Source organism: Tachypleus tridentatus, chromosome 12 (assembly GCF_004210375.1).
Source record: "Tachypleus tridentatus isolate NWPU-2018 chromosome 12, ASM421037v1, whole genome shotgun sequence".
NCBI classification, from domain to species: domain Eukaryota; kingdom Metazoa; phylum Arthropoda; class Merostomata; order Xiphosura; family Limulidae; genus Tachypleus; species Tachypleus tridentatus.
In genome coordinates, this window is record NC_134836.1 from 82,652,443 (window position 1) to 82,671,199 (window position 18,757).

Below are 18,757 nucleotides of genomic sequence, written 5' to 3' on the forward strand. Positions count from 1 at the left end.
TTATTCTATGGGGTTAAGGTACTGGAATAGTTCTGGCAAGACTTTTTCCCAAGAGTTTCTTGTTGCAGGTGAACAGTGAGTCAAGTGTACGACGGAGAGAAATACTTCAAGAACATAATTCACGTCTGCTCCACACATTCGATATATTGTATAAGCATGGAATTGAAACAAAACTACATTCAGAAATACATATAGGTATACAGTGAAGTATCGAAATCTGTGTTAAATTTTCAAGTGGGCATAAACATATTGAAAAATTTGCTGTTTAATCATCCTGTACCAATATGCAGTCAAAGACATGTCCGCAGCTTAGTATGCTATGACTCATCTCAAGAAGACAATATATTTCGTTACACTTACCAAGTTACGAGTTCAATTTGCTCCTAGTCAAATACTCAGTATTTTTAGCCAGTATAAAATATTTTATATTTAACAATTCCCATTAAAATCTCTAAAAATGTTTTTAATTCTCTGTTAAATGGAATATAGTTTGTTAATCTATTCATTTGAACATGAATATTGGAGAGTCTTTCATTATTACCAATAAAATAAAATTGAAATATTTACTTACTTTGATGTATGTTTGTGGTTGATAAGATTACAAAATATATAACAGGATTTAAGAACAATCATCCTTCTCAGAGGTTCCATAATCCATCTACGAAACATATAGTAATAGAACAGCATAATGTACACTACAATCGTTAGTATTATCAATAATTTAACGCCATCACACCAACTGTGAGTCTTGTTCCACGTCGCAGAAATAGAGAATCCCAGAAACACGTTGTAAAGAACAAACATCATCACCAAGACAAGAGCTTTCGTCAAAACTTTATGCCTTGTACAGAATGATGCTACTGAATTCGTTAGAAAAGACACAATGTTTGCACAAATATCAGAATTTGAATCTTCGTTGTGAAGTATCCTTTCTTCATGACACACAGCAGTGTTCTGTAAAAAATGCATTAATCAAATTTACAGAATAACCCTCTTATACGAATGAGAATTCCAGTCGAACTCGAATTCAATTATATGAATTTCATAACATTCAGTAAGTGGTTTTTGGCGCTCTGAGTTAATATGAACACGATCACTTCAATTTTGCAATAATAAAAATCGTCATATAATGGCTAATTTGTTTGGAACAGTGAAGACGGATTATAATGTTTCCTTTCCAATATTTATATTGATGTGTCCTAAAGTTTTAAATAGATTAAAAGTAGATGTCATAGTCTCATAAATTTCTCTTGTTCCTAGAATGTACATAAAGTAAACTGATAAGTTTTTAATTGGTATACTTGTGTACGCAAGTGTTAAAATAGTTAAAACTGGAATATCTTTGCTGGCCTAACTATTATGTGAACTAAAATTGATAGCTTGATGAAACACTCTTAACTGAACAAAGAGAGCAAGGTAATTAGAAGATACTTCGTTTGTTGGACGTCCAAAGTATGCCACATCTGTGGGGGGATCACCGCCGTAGGGTTACATAACAATTACCAGAGTGTTGCGTATCTGTTATGTAATATGCCAACACCTGAGGGTTGAATAGCTGTTGCATAAATAGTATGTAATAGACACCTGAAAGTGATGGTATCACGAAATATAACCAGAAAATGCATTGATGGGAGCCTTGTTTGTTTGTTTGTTTATTTTTTAATTTCGCGCAAAGATACACGAGGACTATCTGAGCTAGTCGTCCCTAATTTTGCATTGTAAAACTAGAAGGAAGGCAGCAAGTCATCACCATCCACCGCCAACTTTGGGCTACTCTTTTACCAATGAATAGTGGGATTGACCGTCATATTATAACGTCCCCAGGGCTGAAAGGGGCGAGCATGTTTGGTGTGACAGAGATTCGAACTCTCGAATTACAAATCGAGTGGTTACCTTGGCCATGCCGGGCCAAAGATAATCGTAGAAGAGAATATAAATTTACGACTAAGGAAAAGTTCACCGTGAAGTTAACTGCTGTAGAAATGATACCCTTAACAGTTACCATAGATCTAATTTGTTAGAGTACGACTAACAGCAGGAAAGGAGATAAAAAGAAAATATATATTCCATAAAAATGTGGTTCTAAAGTAACTGAATCAGCTTGAGTGCACTTTGACAAGAATAACATAATATTTTGAAAGAAGAATACCAAACAATTACTTGAAAAGCAGTATACGATTGCTGTTACTTGCGCGAAGTTCTAAGTGAATTATACATAGAATACCAGTACAATCGAAATAGGGAAATGTTGTTCAACTTATCAATTGAAATTCTAAACATTGATTAGGACTAAGTAAACTTTTAATAATAATAAGAAAACCATATACAGTTTCTCCCTTTTATCTATGTAGTATAAAGAATTTGATGTGCATGCATTTAAGTATTTGGAATATATATATTATTTTGAAAACAAGTGGAGATCGTGCTGTCCTTTTATTTTTTAATTTAACACTAACAACTCACAGACACTTACTATTGAAGAATCCTATCCCAAAGACTCAAAATACTTTATTATTTATTTAAACAAACACAAAAAGAATTTGTTCGTTTAGAGTAAAGTACAAAGCTATATAATGAGCTATGTGTATTTTGCTCATCACAGGTATCGAAACCCGTTTTTTAGCTCACGAGTCTGCGGACATATTGCTGAGCCGCTGAACGGCGCGAAAAAAAAAGAGAAAGCACTAACATAAAAATATAATGTATAATCTCGATTTCGATATTTATTAAACGTATTCAGTACATAAACATCAAATATCTAAAAACATGTATTATAAAACAGTAATAATTTATTCGAAAAGAAACAAAATGTTCTCTTTAAGTTAGCTATTCATGTTTTGGGTTTTATAGTATCTTCATATTATTTTAGGAATACATTTTATACTATTATTTGACTTAGAACCGTATTATTGTTTTTATAAATTGTAATTATACAAATAAGATATATTGTCTTGAATGTGAAGTACTTTTGGTAGCTCAGAAGGCAACAATCTTCAATGAAAAGGTCCGGCATAGCCATGTGGGTTAAGGTGTTCAACTCGTAATCCGAGAGTCGCGGGTTCGAATCCCGGTCGCACCAAACATGTTCGCCCTTTCAACCGTGGAGGCGTTATAATGTGACGGTTAATCCTAATATTCGTTGGTAAAAGAGTAGTAGCCCAAGAGTTGGCGATGGGTGGTCATGACTAGCTGCCTTCCCTCTAGTCTCACACTATTAAATTAGGGGCGGCAACTGCAGATAGCCCTTGAGTAGCTTTGCGCGAAATTCAAAATAACAAATAACAATTCAATGAAAATCATCACCTGTCTGTATCGCCATCTTACGCAATCACATAGAAGTACGTTTCAAATATAAAGGTACTAAAAATTTGTGTCTTAGAGTTTTCTATCAGGACGAACTTTATTGAGTTAAAACTAATCTTGTCACAAGATTTGCAGAGTTTCATAAACTAAATATTACATTGATTGGAGAAATAAGCATAAGTAGTCATGATTACAGAATTAAAAAATATAAAACTATGCACTTATTAGTATTGCTAAATTGTTATAGTTTATTAATTATTAAAAAGATAAGCCAGCTCTCAAAAACAAAAATACAAGCTTCAGAAAAACTATTTTGAAAAGTTTATACTTTACTTTGTTTTCAAAAACTGTATTCATGTAATTATTATTTATTACGATCAACTGATATGATACTAATTCATAACTAAGATATTTCTGTAGCGTGGAATTGATTGAATATTAGCTTTATTTGACTGCGATGACTGTTTGCCAAAGAAGAGAGACTGCAGAACTTGGTAAAATTTATGCAACAACAGCGTATAGTCTCGTATATTTTCCGAAATTCGAATAACATAATACTTACATTCTCATCACACAAATGTGCTTCATCTACATAACTTTTTCCATTGAATTCCTCAGGCTTGCTCTGGCCGCTTGACGATTTCTCTACTTCAATAACAACGTAGTTGTCTTTTGAGGGCTTTGATTTTTCGTTTCCGTTAACTTCGCTTTTATCAACTGGCATGACTGTAGAACCTGATCTGAGTGTCCATGAAAAACAAATATGGCATTTCCCATCAATTGATGATGCTTCAAGGAAAAGTGTTAAACACCTATTTAACAGATCACGTTTCTTTCAAAGTGTAAAACAGTACATGTTCTTTTCACACTAAATACTTTTAGCAGGTGATTTTTACTTGTGTACAAAATCTTTATCTTGATAAAATTAATGAAAATAGAAACAAAAATATCACATTACAGTAACTTTACAAAATACTATTCAAACTTTTGGAATAGCGGACATATGGAGAGGCTTAAAACCAGTGACATCAGGAATAACTTTTGGAGCCGTGATAGAGTACATAATAAAAAATAGGCAGATTAATGTTTCTAAATCTGCTTTAACCCAGATCTTGCACACACACAAAAGAAACCCAATGGCAGTAAACAACATCATATTAGTGGCCATAACCTTTTGATAATGGAAATTGGCATACCTGAAGCAATAGAAATAGTAGCTGTGGAAATAGACAATATATTTATCTGTATTCCCAACAGGGGGATATATGTTGGTGGGAAAACTTAAAAAACAAAATTTTCAAAAAATAAATAAAAAATAGGAAAGGGAAAAAAGGATACATATTATTGAGAAAATGCTAATTGAAATGACAAGATTTACAGATAATGACAAACTTTATAGAATCTGTAGGTAACGTAAAACAAAAATTAAACGAATTACACAAAGACAAATTAGAAAGCATAAAAATTATGGCAGGTGCATGAAAGTTTGAACAAGAAAAAGTGAATAGTAATTTTTATAAACAATTTAAAAAAGAGAAAAGAAAATAATACAAATAAATGATAAAATAGCACCATAACTTAGAAATTAAATAAACAGTTACACAATATTATACTAACTTTAATCTATCTAAACCAGTCGCAAAATAAATATGACCGAAGATTACTAAAAGCTCGCTCTTGAGGGATTCAGTATAAAAAAATATGATATTATTGGAACAATTATCTCAAGCAAACGCAGCAAATTAATAACAATAAGTCAAATGCTTTTTGCTTAGGGAAATGGGGAGAAAATATACATCGAACTATAAATATACATCAGAAAATATATACTGAACTATAAATATACACCAGAAAATATATACTGAACTATAAATATACACTAGAAAGTATATACTGAACTATAAATATACATCAGCAAGTATATACTGAACTATAAATATACACCAGAAAATACATACTGAACTTTCAGATATTTAGTTTAATCCATTTGATTTAACCAGATATAACTGGGAAATCAAAATTTTAGAAGTAATAGGAATAATAAATAAATGGATAGAAATAGAACTAGCATTATTGGCAAAAACTTCAATAATAAAACAAGTTGTTTATCCTAAATTAACTTATTGGTCGGGTTTTACCTCCAAACAAAGATGAGAAGTTTAGTATTTAAGGTTATATGGAACAATAAATCTGAACGATTGACAACAGATATGATAAGCTTACCAAAAGAATTAGGAGGCCTTAGTCTTCCATATTTTTTTAAAGAATCATTTAACCTTGACTACGATATTAACATGTAAAATATTATACTCAGAACATAATTGTGCTTTCTTTTATCAGTATACCCCAGGAGACAAATTTGGTGTTTAGTTACCCATACAAAAATCAAACACTTAAGTAATTTAATCCGTGGCCCGGTATGGCCAGGTTGGTTAAGGCGTACGACTCGTAAGCTGAGGGTCGGGGGTTCGAATCCCCGTCGCAACAAACATGCTCGCCCTTTCAGCCGTGGAGGAGTTATTATGCGACGGTCAATCCCACTATTCGTTGATAAAAGAGTCGCCCAAAAATTGGCGGTGAGTGGTGATGACTAGCTGCCTTCCCTCTAGCCTTACACTGCTAAATTAGGGATCTGCTAGCGCAGATAGCCCTCGTGTAGCTTTGCGCGAAATTCAAACAAATTTACTCAGCCATTTTATTTACATTTCTTCACGGAACTATTAGTTAAATCCATAAATAATGATCAAATAAAATTATATACAATGAAAGCGCAAGAAATTTATGATATAATAACATCTACAGTAACACCGAAAATACAACCACGACACCGTTAGGTAAATTAGATAAGAACATGGAAAAATTAAGTAAATTAAATAGAAGGTGAAAGAAAAGATCTAAACTATAAAATCGCTCACAATATATCAAATACTAGAGAAAGCTTGCATAGATTCATACTAACTAAAACATAAGTGTCCATATTCATGATGACGAGAAACCACTTGCAGTAAAAATGTATTCTAAAGACGGTTAGTAAGAGTATTGAAATTTTATTCAAAATAAAGTACAGAAAAATGTTTCTACTTTATTCGGTCATCTTCAGATTAAGAAAGAAACATTGTTTTGTACTTTATTTTAATTAAAGTTTTAATACCTATACCAGCCGTCTTTAGAATACAAGTGTTCATATTGTCCTAATACAGACAGTAAAACATCTCTTATTTGACTATTTAAATGTTCAAATTTATTCGAGAAAAGTTTCAGTGATCTTTTAAGGTCAGATCTCTTCAGTCACACAACGGTTTGATTTCATAATTCATCGTATTTTCCTAAAAACATATATTTTATTTTATTTTTTTATGTGAGTGAATTAAAATATCAGATTTCGGTATCCAGATGTATCAGGTCATCCCATAAGTAATGTCCGATTTTAGATTCAGTAAAAAAGAAAGGATTTTAAACGCTTTTAATGTTATTTAATCAATAATGTATGTTCCATTATTATTAACTAATTACTACTAACGATTCACAAGCTTCTGAATGCCACTTCTATAAAATTCTTGGGATTTGGAGGAAAAGAATGCAGATAGGATAGTTTTGATATCTTCATGTGCTCCAAGCTCTTTTCCATCAAGATAGTTCTGCAAACTTCGGAATAGATTGTATTCAGATAGAACAAGATCTGGAGAATAAGAAAGATGTGGAGGTTTTCCCAGTCTAGCTCTTCAATCTTCGCGGATGTGATCCTTGCTGTATGGGGCCGTGGATTATCCTGGTGTAACACACCTTTGCGACTGATCAAAGCAGGCCTTTTTTCTTTCAGTAGAACATTCAAACAGTCTAACTGTTGACATCAGATGTCTGATGTAATCATTAAGTGGCAGCAACTCAAAATGGATCACATCAAAAATTTCCCACCAAACGCTTAGCAAGACTTTCCTAGGATGAAGGTCCATTTTGGAGTAAGCTTTAGCCAGTTTAACTGCACTGAGCCACTATATGCGGCGCTTAACGTTTTTATAATACATCCATTTTTTATCTCTAGTCATTAACGTGTCCAAAAAAGGTTAGTTACGTTCACGAGAGTGCAGAGAAGTGCAAATGTCCACTCTTACTCTAAGGTTGGCTTATGTCAAATCATGGGGGACTCATTTTTCAAGTTTTGAAACATTTCCAAGCTGTTGCAGATTACAATGAACTGTTGAATGGGTTGAATTAAGCTTTTGTGCTAGTTCTTCAACTGTTACAGCAAAATCTTCATCAAGTGTAGCCAGAAGCAAGTCATTATTAAACTCAACAGGACGACCTGAACGTGGCGCACAACTTAAGCTGTAGTCATCTGATCTGAACTTCTGAAACCACCTTCGACATTTATTTTTATTGAGACTCCGCATCATAAACACTTTGAATGTTTCGTACAGTTTCTGCTGCACTATTGCCTTTTTTAAGCTCATAAAGCATTATATGCCTAATGTGCTCTTCAGACACATCCATCTTCATAAGTTTATTTGATTAATGATCTGAAAAAGTGGAGTGGAGTTAGTTTCTTTTATTTGTCTGGACATTTTTATACGCGTCCTACTACATATTTTAGTCATTAAATCTTTTAAAAAGACAGAAATGATTTTGCACTTTTTATATTAAATTTTCGGGCATTACTTATGGGATGACCTGATAGACCAGCGTATGACAACTTAAGCGAAAATGTACCAATAGTAATGAGAATATCATAAGAATAATAGGGAGTTACGATCAAAGATGGTTCAATAAAAGATAGGTACCGGAATAATTATGTTTGTTCACCAAAAAGAGGTTGCCTCCTGAATTTTAAGTTGTGTTATGTTTAATATATCCAACAAACATCATGTTCTTTTTCAAATGGCTAGAGAGGAGAAAGTTGCGGTGGACCAATGAAAGTTGGTGGTGTTATTCCAATAGGATGTGATGGTTTTATACTTGTTTCTATTTTGTGTAAGATTGCGAGATAATAAGTATGAACGATTGGCAAGAGGTATGAAAAGTTTACCAAAAGAAATACAAATTATTTACAGGGGAAAACCATTATCCTCTCTAAAAATCAGATATCTGTATGAGGTGAAAATTGGAACTAGTCTGAATTGGGACTTAAATAATCAGCGTCCACATATCATAACATAGATGATTGATACAAAAGACCCTTTATACTGCATTTAGTTAAATTTCAACAAGTGTCATATATGTTTAGTTTTACCTTATAGCTTTAATTAAAGTGCACTGTTAAGGAGAGAGAGGTGAACTTTCACCTTTTGTTTATATCCTTGGATTGGATCTGGTCTAAATGAGGATTTAAATAACCAGCGTGCACGTCATCTAAGCCATCTAGTCACTTTTTGTTTTATTTTTCTTTCTCCAGTTCATTCTTTGGGAGTGCTTATTTAAATACTGAAGAAATATGCTGACCCTTTTCTTGCTCTGCTATTAGTTAATTTCTAGCAAACGGAACTTCGCCTGATGAACCAGATCTCTCACGACCATTATTGCCAATCACTGATGAATTGCCAGTTTCCAAGGTTTATAGTTTACTGACTGCAGCAGACCAACAACATTATACTGTCCCCCTCCGCATGTAGCAGTGACTGCCTTTTATACTCTTTAGGAGAGAGTTCTGAAAATTAAGCTGCTATGATATTGGCATTTACGTACATGTATACATTATTAATTCTTACGCTCGATAATCTCCTATAAATTTAGAAAACAGAAGGGAGTTGCGCAATACACATTTAACAATATACTTACACGCATTTCTAAATACATATTAAACTGAAACAAAAATGTACTTCAAAGCCGCTGGTATGGGTATTAACACTTTTACTAATAAAGCAGAAAACAACGTCTCGACCTTCCTAGGTCATCTTCAAGTTCAGGCATATTGGAGTTTAAACAGAAAACATAGTACAGAAAGAAACACAAAAGACATACAGTTCTCGGAAAATCGCCGTGGTGAAGTAATTCTTGATGACAAGAAACCCACTTGAAATAAAAATGTATCTCAGAACGGCTGGTATGGGTATTAACACTTTTACCAATAAAACAGATAACAGCATTTTGACCATCCTGGGTCATCTTTGTTAACCTGAAAATGGCCCAGGAAGGTTGAAGCTTTGTTCTCTGCCTTATTAGTAAATGTATTAATACCCATACCAGCTATTCTGAGATACATTTTTATTTCAAGTGGGTTTCTCGTCATCAAGGATATTAATATGTGATACTTTTCAAATAGATAGAGGAAAATGAAAAAACTAATCCTTCACAAATAAGATTAATGAAAATGACAGCTCCAGAGTGGCCATATATCCTCACTGGCTGCATCTCTTCTCTTCTTATGGGGTTGTCAATTCCTATCTTTGCAATCATATTTGGAGAAATTCTTCAGGTATGAAGAATACTAGCAATATTGTGAAACACATTTTAAAAGTTTTTAAGTACTTATTTATATATTTAGAGAATTTGTTTAGCATCTTTGCATAATTAACATTATATGCAATGGTTGAATCAGCAGTGTTTGCTTATCTTCTTAATATTTGTAGGTTACATTTTGAACCAACTTGTACATGCTTTTAAGCCATGTTAGATATGTAAGTTTCTGTATTGTCTTTTAAATAGGGTTCTTTCCAAGTAACCTGTACAAAAACGCATAAATGGTAGGCTTAAGATGAAAACCAAAAGTTGCAGTGTGTAACCTTCACCCGTGTGTTTACATCCTTTAAATGTCCAGTCAATGAGAATATAATATCTACAACAAATACATGGAAGTTTGGAAGAGTGTTACTTGCATGTAGCTGAATAAAGAGAAATCCTACATTAGTTATAAAAGGGTGAAATTCATCACTATTTAAGTCATTACACTTATATACACATAAATGAGTAAATTACACTATTTTCTAGGTAAAAACGGGCAAATTTGCACATTTTCATTTACATAAGGTCTAAATAAAACAATATATGAATCAAGATTTGCATGTATTTATACTACAGTTATACAAAAATGAACAAAAATGTTTAGAAGTGAGCAGTTTTTCGAGATTTGCGACTATAATGTAAATCACTTTCACGTATCAGCCCCCAAATATAGTCTCCTATCATGTTTTCGTTATACGCTCCCAGGTCACAAAAGCAAAGTTTGAAGAGAAAAATAGGTCTTTTCCATTTATTTTAGGCATAAGCAATTGGAAATGACACTTTTTGCCCAGGAACAAGAAAAAGTAAAATTTTGTTACATAGTGTTATTTATGAGGAAACATAACTTAGTTTTTACTGTGATTTTAAACAACTAGATATATTTACTTACAAACAACAATAATAAAAAAATGTATGGTGGTATATTATCATTATGAAAATAAACATTGTTGAAAAACACTGAGTATCAGGATTAACCTAGTAGCATTTGCACCACTTTTCCTAATGATAACATACCACCGTGCATGAATATTTTATTAAACAAATTACTGTGCTATATACCTCGTACATACATAAATTTAATCTCACAAGCCCAAAGTAACAGTTACGATAATGTGCACTCGGAGAATGTCGTTTGTGTAGTGATGTTTTTTTAAACCTCTTATAATAGGCTGAGTTTTTATAAAAAATGTTATTGTTATTAACTGTTATTAAGTTCAAAATAAGAAGCATCCATTGAAGTTGAGAGATGTGAGAAAGCGACCTAAGGGAACAGACGATTACAGCAACAAATCGTTATAAAATTATTTAAGAGATTGACCGTCTTTCTTGTTTAGAGACTATGAAACTCATTATGAATAAAACACACTGTAATTAGAGGAAAACCCGTGTTAACCAAGATTTTTTAGAAAGAGATTCAAAACTTATTGTTCAACAGCCTGAATAAAAAAGACTGGAAGGAGGCCAAATAAACTAAAAGGTAGAGTTTAGTTTGTTCTGAATTTCGCTCAAAGCTACTCGAGTGCTATCTGTTCTAGGTATCTTTAATTTGAGAGTTAGTCAACACCACACACTGCCAATTCTTGGGTTGCTCTTTTATCAACGACCGTCAAGTTATAACGCCCCTTGAATATTTTCGGTAACAGATTCGAACCGGCAAGCCTCAGATTGTGGGCCGAGCACCCTAACCATTAGATCAGTCTATAACTGAAAGACAGAGGCGAAGGAAGAAAGTATTATTCTATCAGTTAGAAACAAAACCTAGTTTCAAATCTATGTATGATCGATTATTATAATAAATTGGGTTAAAGTTTAAAGAAAAGCGAAATACGAGCTAAGAACGATCAGAACAAAGGGGCAAGATAACCTATCATGAACTTCGAGCATGATTCATAATAGAGATCTCACAGGAATTTGCTCAAAACTAATGAAACAGGACACTCAACAAAAACCGCCTCAAAAAGCAGATGTACTCTTGATACAATACTCTAAACTTCCCTTTTCAATAGTTACCACCAAAGCATTGATATTAGCAAATAAGTGCTCTCACGACGGTTGACAAAATCAAAATTTTTTCATATTATTAATATTGTTTCACAAACCTACAGCAAAATTAGCGGGATATTTTGAACCAACACTTATACAGGTATACTACTTAAAACGCTGCAAGTATCCATAACTTACTTATGAGTTGATAATTTTTCCCTGAAAGTTGATTTACGTCGTCATAAATACGTTAGTTAGTTATCATCATTAGATTCCATCTAGGAACATAGGACCGCAATCTCTTGCGGATTCTTCAACAAGTACTTAAGTGGGTAAGTTGTTAGCCCACTGCACCGAGCCGTCCCTAATTTAGCAGTGTAAGACTAGAGGGAAGGCAGCTAGTCATCACCACCCACCGCCAACTCTTGGGCTACTCTTTTACCAACGAATAGTGGGATTGACCGTCACATTGTAACGCCCCCACGGCTGGGAGAGCGAGCATGTTTGGCGCGACGCGGGCGCTAACCTGCTACCCTCGGATAACGAGTCGCACGCCTTACGCGCTAGGCCATGCCAGGCCCCATAAATACGTAATATATGCAATGTTGTTCTGAGCAGCTGTCTTTGTACTTGATGCGTACTTAGACGTATTTGTTTTATTTGAAAAGGCTATGTTTCTACTGGTAACATTTTATAGACATTTAATAGGGGTTGCGTATTATTCTAGGCATATATTTGCCCATTGCTGTGTATTAAAAAAGCCAACATACATTATAATTAAACGTTGATAATGTGAGATATGTAAATAGGGGTCGCAAGAAAAGTAATGAAACAAGGCTAGAACTTTACTGTTGACAGTTTGCCAAAGCTATAAATACCTATTATGTATTTCTCATAAAATTGTGAGTTCTATTGTAATGTTGGACCATACAAAAAGTTTGCAAAAATCTGAGTAGTTTTAAACTAAATTCCATCTCCTTAGTTTTGTCTTTCTGTGAAATTTTATGTCCTTCACTTTTCACCATCACAAACTATGGTGTTTCCCTGGTATATGTGTTAATTAGAAACTATAACTCATGCATTTTCTGGCACATTAATTGGAAACTGCCACGTGAAAGGTTCCTGATTTTGTTGTTACGTATCGTTACTCGAGTTTGTCGTCTTTACGTGGATTTCCGTGACTGTATATCAACAAGTCTTTAACACTGGACGGTAACCATAGAAAACTTTCCTGCTCGGAAAACGGTGGTGTTTATTTCTACTGTTTCTTATATTTTTAGCTAAAATCGTGTGATTCAGTATTTCTTACCACTACATTTAGCACTATTTCATATATCTACTTCTATTTTTCAATAGTTGGTGTTAAGGTAGAGGTTGTAAATTTTGTCGATAATTGACGACTTATGCTAAGTGTGTTGTTTATTTTGCATGTATTATATGTGTTGCTTTATTCTAACAAACACTTGTGCACAGTAAGCTGTTGAAGAACATACATATGAATCACTTGGACCTGAGAAGGTATGCCCGTTACCGATTATGTTTACATTGCATTACTCTGTATTATGTAATCTGAAAAGAAACATTATTCCATTTTTGACTAGATTGCTTTGTTATTGCTCATCTTATGTTACATTCCACTATGTAGATAGAAGCCACGATAATTAAACGTATGATGATATAATGTTTGCCCTCGAGAGAGTCCATCAGAACAAATTTACATTCTGTTTGTTGTAGTTGCATACCAGTACATGTATTTATTTGTTATTGTACATTTGTTATTTCTGTTGAATAAGTTCATTGTGATGATGTGGGTGTAAAAAAAGCCAACGCAACAATAAACTGTTGAAAAGCATGTAACATTCAACTGCATACAGGTGCACGTACGTAGCTTCAGATATATTCTCCGTAAATTAGCGTAAATTTAAATTAGTAAGCATTAATAATTTTAAAAAGGATGGAAAGGATTGATTCAACTTGTTGAGAACAAGTTGAATCAAAATGTAAATGTTATATTTTTAAGCCTACAACCAGGGGCTCTAAAAATAAGTAAACGAAACAGGCCGGGAATAGTTTCTGCATATTCTCACACTACCAATCCTTATTTTGCCTGCGTGTCTGTAGTACTCATCAAGTATAGTTGTAGGCTTGAAAACAAACTTTGTATTTTGATTCAAATTGTTTGTGTAATTTTTTACTATCCCTATTCCACATTTTAAAATTAACTATATTTACTAATCTTGTAGCTACATAACAGTTGTTTATGTTGACATGCATGCTTTATTGGAAATGTTTAGATACATGATAAAGAGAATAAATTTGACAAGTATTAAATAAAAACCTTCTATGTTTATTTTGTGCGACGATCAGAGAAAACATCCTTCGTCAAGCAGTAAGACCGTATTACAATACCACTAAACTGATTGAAAATATCTTATTTGGAACATAATGCTTATTTCATAGAAAATTTATACATACTAATCAAAGTAATATATATGGCATATAATATTAATTATGTATCATATTTCAAATGTTTATTTTTAGATTAATATTTAAATATGAATGAATGGGCAGCAATTTGTGGATAAATGTGATAATAAAATGTGATTCACAGATTAACTGTGCATGTATGTGTATATACATTCACAAATGCTAATTGTGAATATACAGCATCATAATACATAAAATGTCTACGAACACATGAATACTGTTATTAGATAAATTAGCACTGAAATTAGAAGAACGAATGATTACAAAGATAGAGACATAAATTAAGAAACTGTGATTGAAAACAGTAGTGTTTAAAATGACCAAGTGTAAAGTATCAATATATGAGGCAATCATAACTGTATGAGCAGGAGAGATTAATAGATTATTAATATCACATTTACATAGTGTAAATAACACACACGTATGTAGAATACATATATACAATTATCATATGTTCATGTCCTACCTGGTTCTTCTGGTTTGTAGTCTTGTTGACAGCATTTATTTTATCTACTATCGTAATAAAAGAGTTAGAGGGTTACTCTATTTAGTTCTATCAAATCAAAGAGTTTGACCTTATCCACTGACAAATCAGGCAAATTACCTGCAATAGATGACAAATTTTAATGAATGTTTAGAACTCGATAGAAACTGTAATTATTGTTTTCTTTACATAAGCTATGTAAAGTATGTAGCTTTAAACTTGGCAACTTAGCTGCCAATAGTTCTCTGACCTTTCACGAGAAATATTTCTAAAAGGTGTATAAAGTTATTTCTTAAAATCGATTTCGTTGCTATGGGAAGTTTGTTACCAGGATTACCAGGAACTATTGCCTGCATACTTTGCAAGGATGTGTTATTTGGTATATACATATGCATTATTTATTTATTGTTCTAGTTATTGAACTCCACAAAAGGATTATATGTAAATTATTTTAATTAGATATATTTTTCATCATTTGTCTCAGGCTGAAATTACTATATTTACTAATATGAAGACTCGAATGTGTTCATTGGCATCTTAACAGTCGTACATACAGCACGTCATGACTAGGCAATTATGGCGCTCGACTCATATCTGACAGTCGTAAGTTCGAATCCCTGTCGCATCAAATATGTTCGCCCTTTCAGCAGTGAGTACGTTATAAAATTACGGTCAGTCATGACCAGGCAATTAGGGCGCTCGACTCATATCTGACGGTCGTGAGTTCGAATCCCTGTCGCATCAAATATGTTCGCCCTTTCAACAATGAGTACTTTGACCAGGCAATTATGGCGCTCGAATCTGACGGTAGTTCGAATCCCTGTCGCATCAAATAAAATTACGGTAAAATTACGGTCAGTCGCACTCTTCGCAGGTAAAAGAGTTGCCCAAGAGTTGGCTGTAGGTGGTTACGTCATGACTAGGCAATTATGGCGCTCGACTCATATCTGACGGTCGTGAGTTCGAATCCCTGTCGCATCAAATATGTTCGCCCTTTCAGCAGTGAGTATGTTATAAAATTACGGACAGTCGCACTCTTCGTAGATAAAAGAGTAGCCTAAGAGTTGGCTGTAGGTGGTGATGACTAGTTGCCTTCCCTCAAGTGCAGGGATGGGTAACTTATTTTTCTTAGCGGCCACAACTGTGGCTAATGAAAACAACGTTGGCCACATTGAAAATAAAATAAAAAAAATGAAAGATTTTAGTTTAAACAAAATAATTGCAGTTCAACCAACCTTCAACGTAAAAATTGATGGGGGTTTTCATCAACAAGTTTCGTGAAATTTGGCTTAATATCTATGCTCAGTTAATATCTTATCTCTGCCTCTAAATTTATGTCAGTAAGCCGAATTCTGTATCTAGACTTTAGAAAATCTAGCGCAGAAAATGTTGACTCACACACTTATGTGAATCGAAACATGGAAAATAATTTTGAAATTGCTATCTTTAAATTTGGAAACTCTCATTTATCAAAATAGCGAGCCACAGCTCTTTAATAAAACATTTTTGTTTTCCTTTTATGTGTTCTACCCCTTGCAGGGTAAGCATCTCGTCTTCATATTCACATTTATCCAAAGACAAAAAGGATGTAATTTCCTTACTGAAATTTCCTAAGTCAAATTGAAATGGATCATGCAAAAATTCAAATATCAATTTGAAATTTTTAAATTCGAAGAAACGTGATTCAAATTTTTGATCCAGTTTACACAAAGATCATCTTTAGCATCACAGTCTCTATTATTTTCTGGAAAATCTGTTCAAATTTGCAAAATGTGTCAAATTATTCTTTTGTAATTGTTTCGCAACGAGGTTTAGCTTTAATCGAAATTTATGAATAGACTGTTATTGCTCGCTTATTATTTTACCTCTTCCCTGAAGCTTCGGATTCAAATTATTCAAACGAGCCATCATGTCGCACAGAAAGTGCAAATCACACTGCCATGACAAAGTTTCAATTTCAGAGAAATTTTAATCTTACATTTTTCAACAAGATACTCTTTTATTTGAGGAAATAAGGAAGTAAATCGTTCCAAGACTCTTCCTCTACTTAACCATCTTACACTTGCAAGATTAGTAAGATCATCAAAAGTACAGTTACTGCTTTTCGTCAAAGACTCAACAAACTGTCGATGGATGAGCTTCCACTTCTAATAAAATTCACAATTTTTACAACAATATCCATTACATTTTTCAATTCATCACTTTTAGACATCTGAGCACATAAATTTTCCTAATGCAAAATGCAATGGAAAGATGGCAGTGTGGACTTCACATTATTTTCAGTTAAATTCTGCTTCAAAAGAGCAACAAATACTAATTTCGCCTCAGTCATGGAGGCCGTCTGTTGTGACAGAAATCAGTTTTTTAAAACCCAGCTTGTTTTTTTCCACATGTTCGAACTCGTAATCAAAAAAAACTAAGCATTTCTTCCCTTACTTGGAGACCTCAAGTTACATATCGAACCCAAAATATCAACTATATGTGTAGAAACGGCTAGTTTGGGTTGAAAATTTTTTTTACGTAAAGGAGCGAGCAACGTTTCGACCTTCTTCGGTCATCGTCATGTTCACAAAGAAAGAAAGAGGTAACTGACCGGAAGCTGACCACATGTTTGAAAGGGGTTGTGTAACTGAGTGTCGGGATGTAGAGGGCGTGCTTAGATGTTTGAATATATAATTTTATATTATTTATTTTATTATTCTTATTTATTATATTATTTTAATATAGGTATAAAGGTGTTCCTTTGTATTGGTTTATTTTGGGCTTGAGTTATTGTATGAGTAAGGCTTCTTTAATTTTGCGTTTGTTTATGTTTGTTTCTTTATTTAGTATTTGAGTGATTTCTATGGTTATGTTGTGTTTATTTGATTGTAAGTGTTCAAAAACGTGTGAAGGTGACTTTTTATGTTCTTTGAATCTGGTTTCCATTTTTCTACTTGTTTCTCCAATATAGAAGTCGTGGCAGTTATCACATTGTATTTTATAAATAATGTTGGTGTCGTGTTTGTAAGTGTAGTTTTTACATAGTATAGACCTCAGTTTTGTGTCTGGTTTTTGAATAAATTTGGTATTAACTGGAATGTCATATTTTGTTATTAGTTTTTGCCAAATGTTGGTTATTTTTCTGCTGATGTCGGGAATATATGGTATGCAGCAGTATATGGTTTCGTGAATTTTTATTCGTGAGATATATTTACTTTGTTGGTTGATTTTGCTTTCTGTCTAGGTGTGTGCATATAATGTTTTCTACGGTTTGTGGAAGAAACTTATTGATGTTGATGAAGTATTGTTTTATTTTGTCTAATTCATCGTTAATTTTATCTGGTGAGCATAGTTTTAGGTCTTTCTTTCTTTCTTAGTGAACCTGACGATGATCGAAGAAGGTCGAAACGTTGTTCGCTCCTTTACGTAAAAAAATTTTCGCAACCCAAACGAGCCGTTTCTACATATATATTTTTCTCTATAAGTGGGTTTTCTCGACATCACTGATCAAAATATCAACTGTCACTGACATCTGTTGATTCATCTAGGGCTAGAGAAAAATATAAACAGTATTTTAGTTGTTCAAGCTACTGGTTTTCTATGTCTTTTGCTTACTCTAGCATTCTGCGGACAATTGTTCTTCGACTTAATAACGAATTATTTACATTTTGAATAATATCATCTTTCATTTTTAAATCAAAGTTTCAATGGCCACAATCAATATTTCTTTTACTAGTTCAGCATCACAAAATGATTTTTTAGCTAGAATACAAGCTACTTTAGAGATAGCTAATGTAATTAGTTCTATCGATGATAAAAATCTTTTAAGCCTATTTTTTGTTCATGAAGTTGTGCTGTCAGATAACTAATTTCATTCATACGATTTTTGTTATCAACTCGAAGTTTAACATCATATTCTTTGTGAATATTGTTAAAGTGTTGCTTAAGGTTGTATTCATTATTATTCCTGAAACCTTTGTTAAACAAAAGACAACACACTGACTTATTATTTGCTTCAGTCACTGCAAATTTCAACTCCCAAATTTAATTAAATTCTCGTTTCACGTTTTTCTAGTCACGCGC

At 33.1% G+C, this 18,757-nt stretch overlaps 1 protein-coding gene across 2 annotated transcripts in view; it reads right to left on the reverse strand.

The window, feature by feature from the left end:
* Window positions 1–14,946, reverse strand: part of LOC143233820 (solute carrier family 28 member 3-like) — a 40,883-nt gene extending 25,937 nt beyond the window's left edge. Inside the window, exons 1-3 of one of the 2 annotated variants that reach the window (XM_076470536.1) lie at window positions 14,675–14,946; window positions 3,866–4,043; window positions 572–954 (exon numbers count right to left, since the gene is read on the reverse strand). In XM_076470536.1, the coding sequence (XP_076326651.1) occupies window positions 572–954; window positions 3,866–4,043; window positions 14,675–14,709 (596 nt within the window). In that variant the 5' untranslated portion in view covers window positions 14,710–14,946. The remainder of the gene's footprint in view (window positions 1–571; window positions 955–3,865; window positions 4,044–14,674) is intronic. The other variant, XM_076470537.1, reaches the window with a different exon arrangement.
* Window positions 14,947–18,757: the final 3,811 nt, after the last annotated feature.